Here is a 17,776-nt window from a genome sequence, read left to right on the forward strand (position 1 = left end):
GACGTCAAAGAACCACCGAACTCCTGCGCCGGCGGAGTGTTATGTTGGGGAGGGGGGGGATGCGATGAAAGGAGTATTGAGGAGGTCGTGGATGATGGACATAGTTTATTTTATTTATTTATTTATTTGATTTGCCAATTGTTTACAAGATAATAAGTATAAGTGTATACATAGTTGTGAATACATGAAATGGGTACATATAAGAAAAATAAAAGAAGAATAAGAGAAACAATAGGACAGGGACGGTAGACACGTTGGTGCGCTTATGCACGCCCCCTACAGACCTCTTAGGAAAGGGGTGAGGTCAATAGTAGACAGTCTAAAGTTAAAGTTTTTGGGGTTTGGGGAAGAAACTACAGAGTCGGGTAGAGTATTCCAGACATTGACCACTCTATTGCTGAAGTCGTATTTCCTGCAATCAAGTTTGGTGTGGTTAACTTTGAGTTTGTATCTATTGTGTGCTCTTGTGTTGTTATGGTTGAAGCTGAAGTATTCATTGACAGGTAGGACATTGCAATGTATGATTTTATATACCATGCTTAAATCAGACCGAAGACGGCGTAATTCAAGGTTTTCTAGTTCTAGAATTTCAAGTCTGGTGGCATAAGGTATTCTACAACGAGTAGAGGAGTGGAGAACTCTTCTTGTGAAATATTTCTGGACTTTCTCAATTGTGCTAATATCAGATACGTAATGTGGGTTCCAGACTGATGAACTGTATTCGAGTATTGGTCTAGCAAATGTTTTGTATGCTCTGGTTAGTAGTGTGATATTACCAGAGAAAAAGCTACGTAGGATTAGGTTAACAACTCTTAATGCCTTTTTGGCTATGTAGTTGCAGTGGGCCCTAGCACTTAGATCATTAGAGGTGAGTATTCCAAGGTCCTTTACAGAGCTTGGGTCATCAACAAGATCTTGACTATTCAGCTTGTATTTTATTTTCTGATTTTTTTGCCAATATGTAAGACAGAGCATTTATTTGTTGAGATTTGAAGTTGCCATTTGTTTGACCATTCTGATACATAGTCAAGATCTTTTTGTAGGGTAGCAGTATTGTCTGTGGTATTGAACAGCTTTACATCATCAGCGAAAAGAACGCAATTGCTCTTAATATGATCACAGAGGTCATTTATGTAGAGTATGAAGAGAGTTGGTCCTAGAACACTGCCTTGGGGGACACCACTATTGACAGGTACAGAATTTGATAGGACGCTCCCAATTTTGACCATTTGTTGTCTGTTTGCCAGGAATGCTTCTATCCAGTTATTCAGTTGTCCAGAGATACCATAGGATTTTATTTTTGGGAGTAGTTTGTCGTGTACCACTGAATCAAAGGCTTTACAGAAGTCTATGTAGATTGCATCTATTGCTTTGCCCTGGTCGAGTTGTGTCGTCCATATGTTTTTGCAGTGTAAGAGTTGCAGATTACAGGATAGTTTTTTTCTGAAACCAAATTGTTTATTGGAGAGTAGGTTGTTTGTCTCTAAGTGGAGGATGATGGATTGGTTAATAATTGATTCCATGACTTTACAGGTGACGCAGCATAAAGAGATTGGTCTGTAATTTTCAACTACGCTGGGGTCTCCCTTTTTGAAGATGGGGATGACTGTGGCTTGTGACCGTAGGTTAGGCAAGGAGCTGGTCCTGAAAGATTTTTCAAAGATTATGCTTAGAGGTTTGGCTATGGCAGTGGATAGGTTTTTTAAGAAGTAGGCACATATTCCATCCGGTCCAATAGATAGAGATGGTTTTAGATTGCGTAGTGCTTTTTCAACATTGTCTTCTGTAAAATCGATATGTATTAGATCATTGTTGTTATCTGTGGTATGGCTAGGAAATACTGGGCATGATCCATTGCTGTTTACAAATACTGAGCCGAAGAATGTGTTAAAGATGTTGGATTTAATGGTGTCGTTGTTGCAGTCTTTACCATCAGGTCCTATCAAGGGTGGGATAGACCTTGATGTCTATCAATTGTGTGTGTGTGCGCGCGTGTGTTGTAATAAACAAAGCGACCTTTGGATGAAAACTGTTCTCCTGCTTGTGTCCTTGTCTGTTTCTCACGGAATCTCTTGGAAATGTGGATGTGTGTGTGTGTGTGTGTGTGTGTGTGTGTATATATATATATATATATATATATATATATATATATATATATATATGTTTTCTTAAGTTTTCAGGGTACTTACATGTATGGTGTTCGGCTTGGTTCGGTATTTTCCCACGTCATTGTAGTTCTTTTAAAGTTGTAGCAACGTTTCAGCAGAATCTCATCTGCCATCATCAGGCTTCTGTATTGTGTCCGTCTGTGGGTCAGACTTTACAGTGGTTTCAGATTTAAATTTGGGGCAGCCTATTGCTGTGCCAGAATGGTTTTTTCTTCATCCTGATTGGTTGGGAGTCTTGGTCTGTGTTTATTGGTCTCGGAGTTTGCTGTGTTCTGCTTGATGGGTGTTTCTGATATCTTCTGTCTGTTTTTGGCTCTTTTTGTATCTTGATTGGCTGGCAGCATTGTGTTACTTTAATGGAGGTCTTTAGTGCAGCTTGGCTTCGGGTAAATGGACGGCTATCATTAGTTAGGAAGCTGGGTTTCATCTGGGTGCCTGGTTGGGGTGTGTTTGAGCTGGAGGTATCAGGGGGATCTGTTTGTGCCCAGGTGTTTGCCTGGCTTGTGGTGTGGAGATTTTTTGTTTGTGAGTGCAGGCTTCCAAATGATTGACAGCCTGGTGGAATCATCTCTTCTGTTCATGCTTTCTGGTCTTTTTCAATCTCTATGGCTTCTCTGATGACTCTGTGGCTAGGGTTTTCCATAGTGGCCAGGGTTTTGGTGCCATTGAAGTTGATGCTATGACCTGTAGCTTCCATGTGTTGGACTAGTGAGGAAGTGTGTTCCAGCTTTTTGACTGCATTTTGTGTTCATCCAGGCGGGTACTTATTCTTCTATTGGTCTGTCCAATGTATGTGGCCGGGCATGATGCACAGGGGACTTCGTGATACGCCTTGGTTTTCCAGGTCAATTTTATCTTTGGGGTTGCTAAGGATGGCTGCTATTTTTCTGTCTGTTTTGAAGGCAGTCCTGATGTGATGTCTGTGTAGTACCTTACTAATTTTGTCTGTAGTATCTCTTATGTAGGGCAGGACAGCTGTTCCATAGGTCTGTTCATCTTCTGGGTCTCTATTATGTTTCAGTGTGTTTTTGTGGATCAAGCTGGTGATTTTGCTTTTGTGGAAGCCGTTGGCTGTCAGTACTTTAGTCAGGGTGCATAGTTCAGCCTTAATGTGTGTCTTGTCTGCCAGGCGTTTGGTTCTGGTAATTAGTGTTTTAGCCACGGAGTTTATCTGTGCTGGGTGGTGGTGGGATTGGGCGTTGAGGTAGCGGTTGGTGTGTGTTTTCTTCTGGTATATGGTGTGTCCTAGTGTGCCATCTGTTTTTTTGTAGATTAGTACATCTAGGAATGGTAGTTGTTTGTTTGTTTCTGTTTCCATGGTGAACTTGATTTTGGGGTGTGCGCTGTTTAGGTGTGTTAGGAAATTGTTTAGGTTTTCTTGTCCATGGGGCCATGACACATTATGGATCTTTGGTTATTCGGGTTTTCTCCCGCGTAAGATTGGAAGTATCTAGGCAACGTTTCGATGAAGTCTCATTCATCATCTTCAGGCTTCTGTCTTCAGCTCTGTGCTTCTCAGAGTGATGTGAGCTTGCAGCTGCTTCTTCCTTTTAACTTTAGCCAAGCCCCCACCCAATCAAGTCACACCCCCACTAGCAGTTAAAAGGAAGAAGCAGCTGCAAGCTCACATCACTCTGAGAAGCACAGAGCTGAAGACAGAAGCCTGAAGATGATGAATGAGACTTCATCGAAACGTTGCCTAGATACTTCCAATCTTACGCGGGAGAAAACCCGAATAACCAAAGATCCACATACAAATACCCGCGAGAACCTCAGAAAACAAATTATATATATATATATATATATATATATATATATATATATATATATATATATATATATATATATACACACACACACACACACACACACACACACATATCTTTACACCTATATATATATATCTTTACACCTTTTCGCTTTGGTTGTTTGTAGCTGGTTGATTCCTGAAGAGTAGATCAGGTTCAATTGTACAAGGTTAAAAGAAAAACAATACATGGGCTGGGTTTCTCCCCCAGCTGTGTTTAAATGTCAGACTCAGCAGGTCATGACAGATTCAGATAAGGGGAGAAAAGACTCATGGAAGGCAATGCTGAGAGGATTACAGAAAAAGAAAAAAGTTTAAAGAAAAAGTTTATTACTAAAATGCCAAGACTTGTAACATCAAGGGATTTCTTCCCTGACATCCCTAAGGAAGCTTCAGTGGCGAGTAATTTGCCATGGTACTACTTGCAAAGGGATTTCTTCATGGGGCAGATCTCATATCCCTTTATTTATTTATTTATTTAGATTTGTCAATTGCTTAAAAGATAATAGGTATAAGTATATACATAGTTATGAACACATGAAATGGGTACATATAAGAAAAATAAAAGAAACAATAGGACAGGGACGGTAGGCACGTTGGTGCGCTTATGCACATCCCTTACAGACCTCTTAGGAAAGGGGTGAGGTCAACAGTAGTCAGTCTGAGGTTAAAGTTTTTGGGGTTTGGGGAAGAAACCAGAGTCAGGTAGAGTATTCCAGACATTGACCACTCTGTTGCTGAAGTCATATTTTCTGCAATCAAGTTTGGTGCGGTTAACCTTGCGTTTGTATCTATTGTGTGCTCGTGTTGTTCTGGTTGAAGATGAAGTATTCATTTGCTCTTTACTCTTTCTCTCCCCCCCCCTCAGAAAAAGCAAACAAAAAGGCTAAATCAGGGGTCCCCAAACTTGGCAACTTTAAGGCAAGTATTAAAGTTGCCAAGTTTGGAGACCTCTGAGCTAAATCTTTGGAAGAAAAGAAAAAGACCAGACACAGAGATAGTAGAGAACATACAGAAAATAACCTCTCAGAAGGGAGGCATAAGTTATGAAGATCTTGATAGGGTGCTTGAGAGTTCGCTGTTGATCCTTAGCGAGGAAGCAAAGAGGTGCACCAAAAAGGAAATGGCAAGAAGTGCTTGTCTAACCAATCCTCAACCAGGGAAGCAGCCTCACCATAAACCCATTAATAGGCAGGGAAATATGGTAGGTTGAAGGATTATGACAGAATTGCTTTTTAGATGGGAAGGCAAACAAAAGATGGGAGATAATACACCTTCTTGGGTTTGAAAGCAATGCCAGTTCTTCGTTTCCCATGTTCTGAACAGTAAATGGTGTGATCTGCTTACCAAAACTGTCCAATTCCAGCCATCTTAAAACATTAAGACCGAGAAAACAAGAAGGAATAATAATAATACCCTGATTTTACAAAAAACCCACCCTACTTGGAACAGCTTATATCCTTCGATGCTACCTGAACAGTTCCTAGGTCCTTGGAAGCTGTTGAGCTACCAACCAGCCGAAAGGCTGTGAATCTCACTAAAGATATAATAATAATAATAATAAGAAGAAGAACAACAACAATAGCAACAACAACAACAATAGACAAAACTAAAAGTGCTGGAAGAAAATAGAACTGGAAAAAATATAAAGGTATAGTAGCTTCAAATATTTCCAAACAGCCCTCAACTCTCACACTGACCGGATGCTAGCCAGATGAATACCGATGGATGCTGGTAGGCAGAGGCAGAATTCCCCCCCCCCCTTAATTTCCTCCCCCAAAACTAAGCCCGATCACATAGTTTCTTTGGAGTATCTAGAAGTTCTGCTTTATTAGTGAGATTTCAGGAAAGAAAGAAAAATACTTATGAGGAATTAACCCCCCCCCCCAACACAATCAGTTAATGGAATCAACTCTTGATATTTCAAAGGGAAGGACAGAAATACAGGTAGTTCTCAACTTATACCCACAATTGAGCCCAACATTTCCGTTGCTAAGATAGATACTGTGTTTCTCATATAATAAGGCGGGGACTTTTTTTTTTTTTGTTGAGCCCCGAAAAAATGGCTAGGCCGTCTTTTTTGGGGTGACTTAATTCCCCCCACTTGCATCTTCAGGCGGGTGGGCGGTGTTAAGCCTGGATTCCCCAACGGGTGTTAAGGAAAACAAACTAAACAGAATGTGCAGCGAAGTCAGATAGGAAGACAGGTAAATGTGTGAGATAAGCCTTCTCGTTAACACGCAGTAAAAATACAGATACGCTTGTGCTATCAAAAATATTGTTTATTCCATTTAAGAATTATAGCATAGTCAAATAACGGTCCATTAGTCATATATCATTTCAATCAAGTCTTGTCGGGGATACTCTATTTGCAAAGTCCGTGTTGAATAGCCAATGTCAGTACATTTACAATAAATCAGTCCAATCTTATCTTCTCTCCGTTGAGAAAAATATCAACACTCCTACAAGAACGCAGTCATCAATCAACCAGTAATTAGGGATCAGTAAGCCAGAGAAAGAGAGAGAGCTGCATTTGCCTCGCTTCATATATAGTGCTTTTACAACCACACCCTTAATTACATTCTTGCAGTTAAAGTTACACACACTTTAAACAACAAACCATGATACCATATTTATTATTTTTACCCAAACCAGTTAGGGTAAACAATGTTATCCCTAACAGGCAGCGACGGCTTGGATGTTGACCTGTGTTGGTGGGGCACTTTGTATTGGGGTCAACGCAGGCAGCACCATATCCGGGTGTGCAACAAAAGTACTTCCTAACGGCAAGCCCCCCCCATTTCGTATGTTTTAATATAGGCCTTAATTTGGGGGGAGGGGCTTAATTTCATTTCATGCCTATAAAACATGCTGGGACTTCCTATTGGGGGAGGCCATATTGTTGGAGAAACAGGGTAGATAATTGAGTCGTGCTCTAGTTTGGAACCTTTTATGCAACACTCGTTTATCAAATCACTAGGGTTCTCAAGTATGGTTGTTCAGTTAGCAACCATATGTATGGTTGTTCAGTGAATCTGCCTTTGTCCATTAACTGTGCTTGGTGGAAGTTTACAAATGGAGATCACATGACCCTGGATGCTGCAACCACGATAAATGCATGTCAGTTGAATTTTAATCACGTGATCATGGGGATGTTGCAACAATCATGAAGCATGAAAATTGGTCTAAATCACGTTTGTCATTTTATTTCATTTTTTCATTGTAACTTTGAAATTTCATCCAAAGCAGCTTCTAGCTCCTTGGGGTGTCATTAACAAAGACTTTAAGATTTACAACAAATGCAGCCAAAATTTGAATGTACTTATTCTTATGCTTTACTCTTTGTAACTACATGCCAAAAAAACCCTTGCCCTCCTTGGTTTTTAGTTATATCAGTAAGACCATTGGATTTGGTTATTTAATTTCTAGTGGTGAGACCAAATGAATCTCTTTTGTCTGCAGCTAAGAAATAGTAACAATTCCTTGTCAGGCGGTTCGGAAAGATTTAAAACTATGAATGCCACCAGTCCAATATAGTCTTATTAGCTAATCTGCTGCATACAAGGTTATATGCCAAGGCCCAGGTAATTTTTAAAGAGTGAGTACCAGTCCTGTTTGGCTATTTGCTCTACACAGGTTTGCATTTTAACATCTCCAATTACTTCGTAATTCTGCAGATTAAAACAAGTTTTACAAAAACACGACTTGCATTTTTGGACAATTAATGTCAGAAAATAGAGTGGAGCACTGGAACGTTCCTCCATAATAATGAAATCAAATGCAATAATGTGATTTACTCACTGTAGAGTTGTAATTGCAGGAATTTCATTATCTTGACGGCAAACCTCATAATGAAGGTTCCAAAACAAATACAACTCAGGCAAACAAAATCACTAATGCAAAAAAGGATTAGAGAGAGGAAGTAAACATATGTTAGACTTTAACTAGAGGTAATTAATTGTGTTAATTACTATGTTGAACAATAACGAAAGTCAAGCAGAAACCAAAGTTAACCAATGTTGGAGGATAACTAAAAATGTGTATAAATGCAAGACTAGATTCCAATAAAGTTCATCATGAATCAGTTGATCATGATCAAACACCTCGACTGCCTCGTCATTACAACAACTCACCAATCCATACAAAGAGCACAGAAAAAAAACAGGACATTATTTGACCCTTATTATGGGTCAAAATCACATTTAGAGTAGCTGGAAGCTCTGCTTTATAAGTGGCTTAAATGCTGAGTTATAAAGGCTTCAAATTTCAGGAGGAACATAATTTGCTCATGGGGTACAAGCACCTCCCTCCACCAACAAAATCAATTAATGAAATCAACTTTTTTAATATTTCAAACTGAAGGACAGTAATACAGGTAGTTCTCAACATATACCCACAATTGAGTCCAACATTTACACTGCTAAGTAAGGCAATTAAGACACTTGTTACCCAGTTTGCAACCTTTTATGCCACAATCATTCATCAAACCACTGCTGTTCTCAAGTATGATTGGTCAGTTAACAACCATACATATGGTTAAGTGAAACTGCCTTCCCACGTTGACTGTGCTTGTTTGTAAGTTTCCAAATGGAAATCACATGAGCCTGGATGCCGCAAGAATCATAAATGAAAATACTTGACTTATGACAATGGAGTCCAAAATTTCTGTTAAATGAGACATTTCTTAGTTTTTGCTCCATTTTACGACCTTTCTTGCCACCATTAAGTGAATCATTGCAGTTAGCAAGTTAGTAAGCTGGTGGTTAACTGAATCTGGCTTCCCCATTGACTTTGCTTGTCAGAAGGTTGCAAAAGGTGATCACATGATCTTGGGACACAACAATGGTAATATGAACCAGTTGCCATGCATCTGAATTTTGATTACACGATCATGAGGATTTTGCAATGGTCATAAGAGTGAAAACTGGTGTCAGTCACTTTTTTCCTTGTATTTCATTTGTGCGTTGTAACTTTGAATGGTCATTAAATGAACAGTTGAGGACTAGCTGTATATGGTATCTCCATAATATGGATTCTTTTATGAGAAATAAGTTGGCCTTTCTGACTAAACCTAAATTCCACACTCCAGGCATTTATAGAGTTTATGCCATGTGGCTCCTTTGATGGATAGTAAGGGCTCTGCTCTCAATCTCTTTCCACACTCCCTTTGGGTATGCTTTTTCTCCTGTGTGGATCCTCTCATGGCGATTAAGAGAACTTTTGAAACTGAAGTTTTTTCCACATTCTGTGCATGTATAGGGCCTCTCCCCTGTGTGAGTTATTTTATGGGAATTAAGATGCCCTTTCTGAGTAAAGCTCTTTCCACACTCCAGGCATTTATACGGTCTCTCCCCTGTGTGGATCCTTTGGTGACGAGTAAGAACTTTGTTGTCAAAAAAGCTCTTTCCACACTCTGGGCATTGATATGGTCTCTCCCCTGTGTGGATCCTTTGATGGATAGTAAGGGCTGCCTTCTCAAAGAATCTCTTTCCACATTCCTGGCAACTAAGCTTTTTCTCTCCTCTGTGGATCCTGTCATGACGATTAAAAGTACCCCTAAAGTGGAAACTCTTTCCACACATTGTGCATGTATATGGTTTCTCCCCTGTGTGAATCCTTACATGAGAATTAAGTTTTCCTATTAAAGCAAAGGCTTTTCCACATTCCATACAACTATATGGTTTCTCAGTTATGTGGATCCTTTGATGGCCATTAAGACCAGTCTTGTTAAAGAAGCTCTTTCCACATTCTGTGCATTTATATGGTTTCTCTCCTGTGTGGATTCTTTCATGAGTAAGATTTTCTTTCTGCTTTCCATACTCAATAGAGTTATACGGTTGCTCCCCTGTGTGGACTCTTGTATGAAAATTAAGTTTTCCTTTCTCAATAAAGCTCTTTCCACACTCCAGGCATTTATAGGGTCTCTCCCCTGTGTGGATCCTTTGATGGATAGCAAGGGTTCTTTTCTCAAAGAATCTCCTTGCACACACTCTGCAGCTATACTTTTTCTCCCCTGTGTGGATCCTCTCATGGCGATTAAGAGAACTTTTGGAACGGAAGCTCTTTGCACACTGCATACATTTGTAGGGCCTCTCCCCTGTGTGGATTCTTTTATGAGAATTGAGATGTCCTATCTGACTAAAGCTCTTTCCACACACCAGACATTGATAGGGTTTATCCCCTGTGTGGATCCTTTGATGACGAATAAGAACTTTGTTGTCAAAAAAGCTCTTTCCACACTCCAGGCATTTATACGGTCTCTCCCCTGTGTGGACCCTTTGATGGATGGTAAGCTCTCTGTTCTCAAAGAATTTCTTTCCACACTTGTTGCACCTATATTTTTTCTCCCTTCTGTGGATCCTCTCATGACGGGTAAGACTAGGCTTGAAATGGAAGCTCTTTCCACACACTGTGCATTTATATGGTTTCTCTCCTGTATGAATCCTTTCATGATCATTAAGTTTTCCTATTAAAGGGAAGTCCTTTCCACATTCCACACAACTATATGATTTCTCGGTTATGTGGATCCTTTGATGGCCATTAAGGCTAGCATTGCTGCAGAAGCTCTTTCCACACTCTGTGCAGTTATATGGTTTCTCTTCTGTGTGCATCCTTTTATGAGAATTAAGTTTTCTTAATAATGCAAAGCTCTTCCCACATTCCTCGCAACTATATGGTTTCTCAGCTACATGCATCCTTTGATGGCCATTAAGGCTAGCATTGCTACTAAAGCTCTTTCCACATTTCGTGCATATTTTAGTTTCTCTAATCAAACTGGTACCCTCCCCCAATTTTACAGTACTATGTGGTTTGCGTTTCCTATAAAGATTCTTAGGTAAAGTAAGAGAAAATAAATGATGAGATGTGTAGGACTTTTCCACTCCATCTTCTGAGTGGCTGCTCTCTTGTTTTTTTGGATTTGTTTGGTCAAATGTCACTTCTCCTTCATAGTTTGCTGTTGGTAGCGACATTAACCACTCCTGCTTCTCCTTCTCTATTGCATCACCTGTTTGGAAAGAAGAAAATATATATTTCTATGGGAATTTAGAACTGTGAGGAGAGGGCAAGATAACTTCTCATGGGGCGAGGAAAACCAACACCCCCATTTTTCAGTAGAGGATTAAGCCAAAACTGGCAGGTGGATGTAAGGCTTGGACTGCTGAATTTTTTTCTAGAAGAGCGAACTGGAGATTGCTCATTTGTACTTTATACTGCCATTTTTTTAAGCTGACACCAAAACCTGTCACTTCTGCAGATACTTGTTATAGCTAAAGGTTGTGGGTTCCATCAAGCTCTGAACCATAAATGCCACCTTTTCAGTTGTTGGGTGGCATTCCCTTCCATTCATTTTAGAAAGATCATGGTTTGACAGCTTTCTTAAATCTTTATTTTTTGAAATCTATTGCAATATACAAGCAAGAAATTATTTTAGAGTTGTTTTTGGAAAGCTTTAAAATACTTTTTGAAAAAGATTTAAAGTATATGATGTTAATTAGAAAGAACATCTTGTACCAGAAAATGTCTTGTTTACATATCAATCGTAAAGCAAAATCTTGAATTGATTACCAGAGCACAGGGTGGCGATTTTAAAGCAAATGTTTCATTTATGCACCTTTGCATTTTTTTAACTTTTTATTTCTTTACTGGAATCAGAGACAACTGACAAGATTTCACTGGAATTATAAATGCAAATGAATGATACTATTTTAATTTGAAATATAAGAGATTTATTGGATTATTTCAGGGAAATTACAAGAAAATTTGAAGGATGATAAGAATTTGGAGTGAAAATAATATAGAAAAAAAATATGGGATTTAATGATAGTGGGAGGAAGAAGTTATATAGGAGTTGGTAACATTTGATAGTTTTAATTCCTTTTTTGCAAAGTTTAATTGTTAAGTTTAATTGTAGTAAAAGACTAAGTAGAAATGAGAAATATATTATTAAGTATTTATGTTACTGGGTATTTTTGTTAATTTTTACTGGATCTTTGGTGAATAGTAAGATCTGAAGATTTAGAGTTCATAGAATATTGGTGACATATGGAATGAAAAGGTATTTTGATTGTATTTTGATAAACTGTTAATATTGAACGTACTTGTTGGAGATGGAGAAATTTCTTTCATATACATACAAATGTAGGTACGGGGGTATTTCTGTATTTTCTAAATATTTTTTCTTTTCTTTCTTATTTATTTGGCATTACATTGATTTATGTGTTTATTTAAGATAATCCTTAATAAAATTATGTGGGGAAGAAACCAGCTTTTAAGGGTCTTCTCCTCAGAAAAATATGCTCCATCTGCATTCCAGGTATATAGCATCAGCTTTGAACGCAACTTGGAGGTCTTGGATGCAAATTGTAAGCTAGGAAATTCTGATGATATCCAAAGGATTTTTCAGATGGAAACCACATTAAGACTTTGCTGTTGACTGGACAATTTTAGGAGTTTCCCAAAACTATTGTAAGCATTTCTAACAAGGCCTTAAGAAGCAACTTGACTGCAAGTATCTTTTTTATTTACCACCACCATCCCAGAAAAAAACAAACCTTCCTTCCCTAATGAATGGAACCCTGAGCAAAGTGGGGACTTACCCAGGGCAATAATATTCCTAAAAGCCTCCAATGTGACTTCTGCGCACAAGGCTCTCTGGTCAGAATCCAGTAATGCCCACTCCTCTTCTGTGAAGTCCACAGTGACCGCCTCAAAGGGATCAGACCACTAGAACGAGAATGTTGTACAGGAGACAGTCCCAGAAAAGAAATTTTCCCTCTTACTACACAAAACAGAGCTTTACAAGAAACCAAATGGGCATTTTCTTATAGGGCAAATTTACATCTAGATGTCCACATGGTCTTGACTGTGAAGCTGCCAGTTTCCCTTGCCCTAATAGCTGGTGTTCTTAAGTGCACAAAATATGACTGCATCCAAGTTGCTGACTAGCAACACAGCACCATTTAGGTTACTTCCTGCTTGTTTGGAATTACTCAACAAGTGGGATTTGGGGAATAGAATCCAGAGGCTCACCTGACTTGGGAAGGAAATTCTACATTCTTTGTAAACTAGGAATTTCTTCCATGGCTTATTTCAAAAGGGCCTGGAAATCTAAAGGCACTTGAAGAACAGTCTCACTGATGCAACCATTTAGTGTTGATCTTAGGGCTGATCCTTATGGGAAATCTGTCCTCTTTGGGGGGTAGGGGAGGGAGGAGAGACACTGTTTAACTACACACAGACTGTTTAACTACACACATTTGCCTATACTGCAGAGCAGCAGCTCAGGAAAGGAGCTTGAACTATGCTGCTCTCAGAAGAAACCTAGTTACCTGCTGAAATGGCTCAAGTTGGGGCCTCCCAAAAAGCAACTCTTGAGAAGGAGTGCATCTATTTCCTCTTTCCTGTAGCTCTGCTGAGATCTCTCCTGTGAACAGCTCCTGCATCTGAAAGAGAAGCCTAGTTTATGATCCATGCTCATAGGACTGTAATTGTTAGTTTGCTTGCCTTACCTTTGCAATTTCCCACCCCAAGTCAAAGTGAGAGAACTCAGGGATTCAGATTTGAAAACTACTTAAGTAAATGGCTGCCACCTTTGTGAAGTGTTTCATTGCCTATCTTTATTTCCTCTTATTCTGATCAGGAATTGTTACATTACTTGTCTCCTGCTCTTGATAGTTTTGGCCTTTCCTCTTTTGTAAATGTACCTATGCCTGTTCTATCTCTTCCACCAGGAATCTTTTAGTTTTAATATTTACCTCTTGAGTGGGGAGATCCTGCAACGTAATTCAGGGACAGACCTTGGGATGAACACCGAGATGGTTTTGTGCGGAAGATGCACACCCAGTCTTTTTGTGGGGACTTAGATACCTTGGTTGTTCAGTATGGCTTTTCAACCATTCCCCTAACATCCTTCCCACAGACTATTACACCATACCAACCTATGTTCTGTAGATGTATGTTCCCAGGGACAGTTTGTAAAGAAGAGAAGCAGGAGTGCAGGACTTCAAAATAAAATTTCTTAGATCATAAATGAGAATGAAGAGTTTGAGGAATGTCAGCTGATATGGAACAAGTGAATCAGTTCATTCATACATTAAAGAAAGACAGGGCTGTGAAGGGATTCTGGCCTCCTCCCTCAAAGTCATAGGCTCTCTTACCGGGGTTGAATGTCTCTTTCATTCTATGGAATTAACTTCAAAAGGAAAAATGAGCATTTGCATGAAGAAAAAATGACTCCTTTAAAGCAAGGGTCTTCCAACTTGGCAATTTTAAGACTTGTGGACTTCAAGTCCCAAAATTCCTGAGCTAACATGACTGAAGGAGGAATTCTGGGAGTTGAAGTCCACAAGTCTTAAAGCTGTCAAGTTTGGAGACCCCTACCTTAAAGAATGAGGAGTTTCGGAAAAATCGAACGGATTTCTTCACTGCTCGATATCTCTTATCGCCCTGCCTCGCCACCCCAGGGATGCTCAGGATGAAAATGCCTCACCTGCCGCCCCTTTCCGGGCTCCGGGGCGGCTGCGGGGCCGAGGAGGCAGCCTTCGGCCAGGGCCACCGCCTGGGCACAGCTCTCCGCCCCGCACTCCCTCAGCCAGCCCGACAGTTCCGGGGGCAGCAGGGCCAGCAGCTGCTCCAGCACCACCAGGTCCAGCATCTCGGCTTTGCTGCTCCGCTCGGGCCGCAGCCACCCCCGGCACAGCCGGTGCAGGCGGCTGCAAAGCGCTCGGGGGCTCTCGGGGAGGCCGCTCGGGCCGCCACTTCCCCCACCGCTCCCCGCATAAAGGGGAGACCTTCGGCGGGCCTCCATTCGGTTTCCGGCTTCAGCGCAGTTCCAACGGGGGGAAACTCCCTCCGAGGCCGCCGCCGCCGCCTTCGGTCACGGCGGACCCTTCCCCAACCAGTTGCCCCGCCCCTTTCCCGGTTTCACGGCGTGGGGGCGGGGGAGAAGGAGTGGGCTCTTCTCCCTCAGGGCTTTTGCGCCTCAGCGGAGCAGCTGCAAATCGTTCCCGCCAAAATTTCACGCGCCGTCCTGGCCTCCTAGAGGCTGGGCTCCTAGGGGTAGAGTTCTCTTTCCTAGAGAGGGAAAAATCTACAGGGGACCGTTCTTTCCTCCGCTGGACGAGCGCGCTCTACCCCGCCCCCAGCGCAAGCGGAGGCCCTTGTTTTCTGTACCGCAGGGAATGCCTTTCAGAGTCCTCTGCGCATGCTCTGTTCCGTTGTGACGTCGAAGACCGTTGGAACACCTGTGCTTGCGGAGTATTTGCTCGTGGGGTGGGGGGAGGAGTCGTTGGTGAAAAGGGCGAGGAGGTGGAGGATGATGGGCCCGGGGGCCGGGGCTGAAAGAAACAAAGCGGCATTGGGATGAAAAGTGTTTTCCTGCTTCTATGCCCTGCGAATGTCTCTTTTCCCAGAATCTCTTGGAAATATGATCTAATACATATCGATTTCACAGAAGACAATGTTGAAAAAGCACTACGCAACCTAAAACCATCTCTATCTATTGGACCGGATGGAATATGTGCCTACTTCTTAAAAAAGCTATCCACTGCCATAGCCAAACCTCTAAGCATAATCTTTGAAAAAATCTTTCAGGACCAGCTCCTTGCCTAACCTATGGTCACAAGCCACAGTCATCCCCATCTTCAAAAAGGGAGACCCAAGCCTAGTTGAAAATTACAGGCCAATCTCCTTATGCTGCGTCACCTGTAAAGTCATGGAATCAATTATTAACCAATCCATCATCCTTCACTTAGAGACAAATAACCTACTCTCCAATAAACAATTTGGTTTCAGAAAAAAACTATCCTGTAATCTGCAACTCTTACACTGCAAAAACATATGGACGACACAACTCGACCAGGGCAAAGCAATAGACGCAATCTACATAGACTTCTGTAAAGCCTTTGATTCAGTGGTACACGACAAACTACTCCTAAAAATAAAATCCTATGGTATCTCTGGACAACTGAATAACTGGATAGAAGCATTCCTGTCAAACAGACAACAAATGGTCAAAATCGGGAGCGTACTATCAAATCCAGTACCTGTCAATAGTGGTGTTCCCCAAGGCAGTGTTCTAGGACCAACTCTCTTCATACTCTACATAAACGACCTCTGTGATCATATTAAGAGCAATTGCGTTCTCTTCGCTGATGATGTAAAGCTGTTCAATACCACAGACAATACTGCTACCCTACAAAAAGATCTTGACTATGTATCAGAGTGGTCAAACAAATGGCAACTTCAAATCTCAACAAATAAATGCTCTGTCTTACATATTGGCAAAAAAAATCAGAAAATAAAATACAAGCTGAATAGTCAAGATCTTGTTGATGACTCAAGCTCTGTAAAGGACCTTGGAATACTCACCTCTAATGATCTAAGTGCTAGAGCCCACTGCAACTACATAGCCAAAAAGGCATTAAGAGTTGTTAACCTAATCCTACGTAGCTTTTTCTCTGGTAATATCACACTACTAACCAGAGCATACAAAACATTTGCTAGACCAATACTCGAATACAGTTCATCAGTCTGGAACCCACACTACATATCTGATATTAGCACAATTGAGAAAGTCCAGAAATATTTCACAAGAAGAGTTCTCCACTCCTCTACTCGTTGTAGAATACCTCATGCCACCAGATTTGAAATTCTAGAACTTGAAAACCTTGAATTACGCCGTCTTCGGTCTGACTTAAGCATGGTATATAAAATCATACATTGCAATGTCCTACCTGTCAATGAATACTTCAGCTTCAACCATAACAACACAAGAGCACACAATAGATACAAACTCAAAGTAAACCGCACCAAACTTGATTGCAGGAAATACGACTTCAGCAATAGAGTGGTCAATGTCTGGAATACTCTACCCGACTCTGTAGTTTCTTCCCCAAACCCCAAAAACTTTAACCTTAGACTGTCTACTATTGACCTCACCCCTTTCCTAAGAGGTCTGTAGGGGGCGTGCATAAGCGCATCAACGTGCCTACCGTCCCTGTCCTATTGGTTTCTCCTATTCTTTTATTTTTCTTATATGTACCCATTTCATGTATTCACAACTATGTATACATTTATACTTATTATCTTGTAAACAATTGGCAAATCAAATAAATAAATAAATAAATAAATATGTACGTTCTCCTGGGACATGGGATTAAAGTGGTGGTGGTGGTGGTGGTGAGGAGACTTGATGGAGCTCTGGAAACGAGAGATGGAGATAGAAGCCCCAGGACAGAATCCAGGCAGTAGATTATTTATGATGAGATAAGTAAAGCGAATAAACACTTTGGAGATTCCTTCAGGCAACTTTGTCCTGTCATCTCAATTCTGTTGTATCCTATGGTGAAGGTATTTTTCCCCCCCTAGAGCCAAGGTTGTCCTTTATTTCAGGGATCTCCAACCTTTTGGACCTCAGGGGCCACCAAACTAATAATTTTAAATCCCGTGGACCGGAGACCCTGGGAAAATCCCCCCAAAAAAGTCTGCAGGAAAATTCCCCACCCCATTTTCCTACCGATTGATCATTCTTGATTTGGGATCACAGGATACCATCTCCAGCTCCGTTCTCAGGGGAAGGGGGAGAGAGAGAGAGAGAGAGACTTTTGGCTTCATGCAAAGAAAGCAGCAGAAGTCGTTCTTTCTTGCCAGAAATGAGTCTTTGAGACTTGTCGTGCCAGTGCAGCCTCTTAGAGCAAGGATGCCTTGCAGGGTCCCAAAGACTTGTTTGAGGGAGAGAAAAAAAGACTTTTGCTGCTTTCCTTGTGTGCAGCCAAAAGCAGAAGCGGAAAGAAGCAGCCCA

General features: G+C 40.9%; 1 protein-coding gene across 1 annotated transcript; it reads right to left on the minus strand.

Moving 5' to 3' along the window:
- Positions 1–7,161: 7,161 nt before the first annotated feature.
- LOC113425980 (uncharacterized) lies at positions 7,162–15,190 on the minus strand. The gene is made up of 5 exons (XM_026688290.2): positions 14,465–15,190; positions 13,305–13,418; positions 12,573–12,699; positions 8,105–10,981; positions 7,162–7,775 (listed from the first exon to the last, which is right to left on the minus strand). Exons 1-4 carry the CDS (start codon positions 14,780–14,782, stop codon positions 9,078–9,080), a joined length of 2,463 nt encoding a protein of 820 aa, XP_026544075.2. The 5' UTR covers positions 14,783–15,190; the 3' UTR covers positions 7,162–7,775; positions 8,105–9,077.
- Positions 15,191–17,776: the final 2,586 nt, after the last annotated feature.

This window comes from Notechis scutatus, chromosome 2, assembly GCF_049901735.1.
Source record: "Notechis scutatus isolate UNSWTSFEM ecotype Mainland chromosome 2, rNotScu1.2, whole genome shotgun sequence".
Lineage (NCBI taxonomy): Eukaryota > Metazoa > Chordata > Lepidosauria > Squamata > Elapidae > Notechis > Notechis scutatus.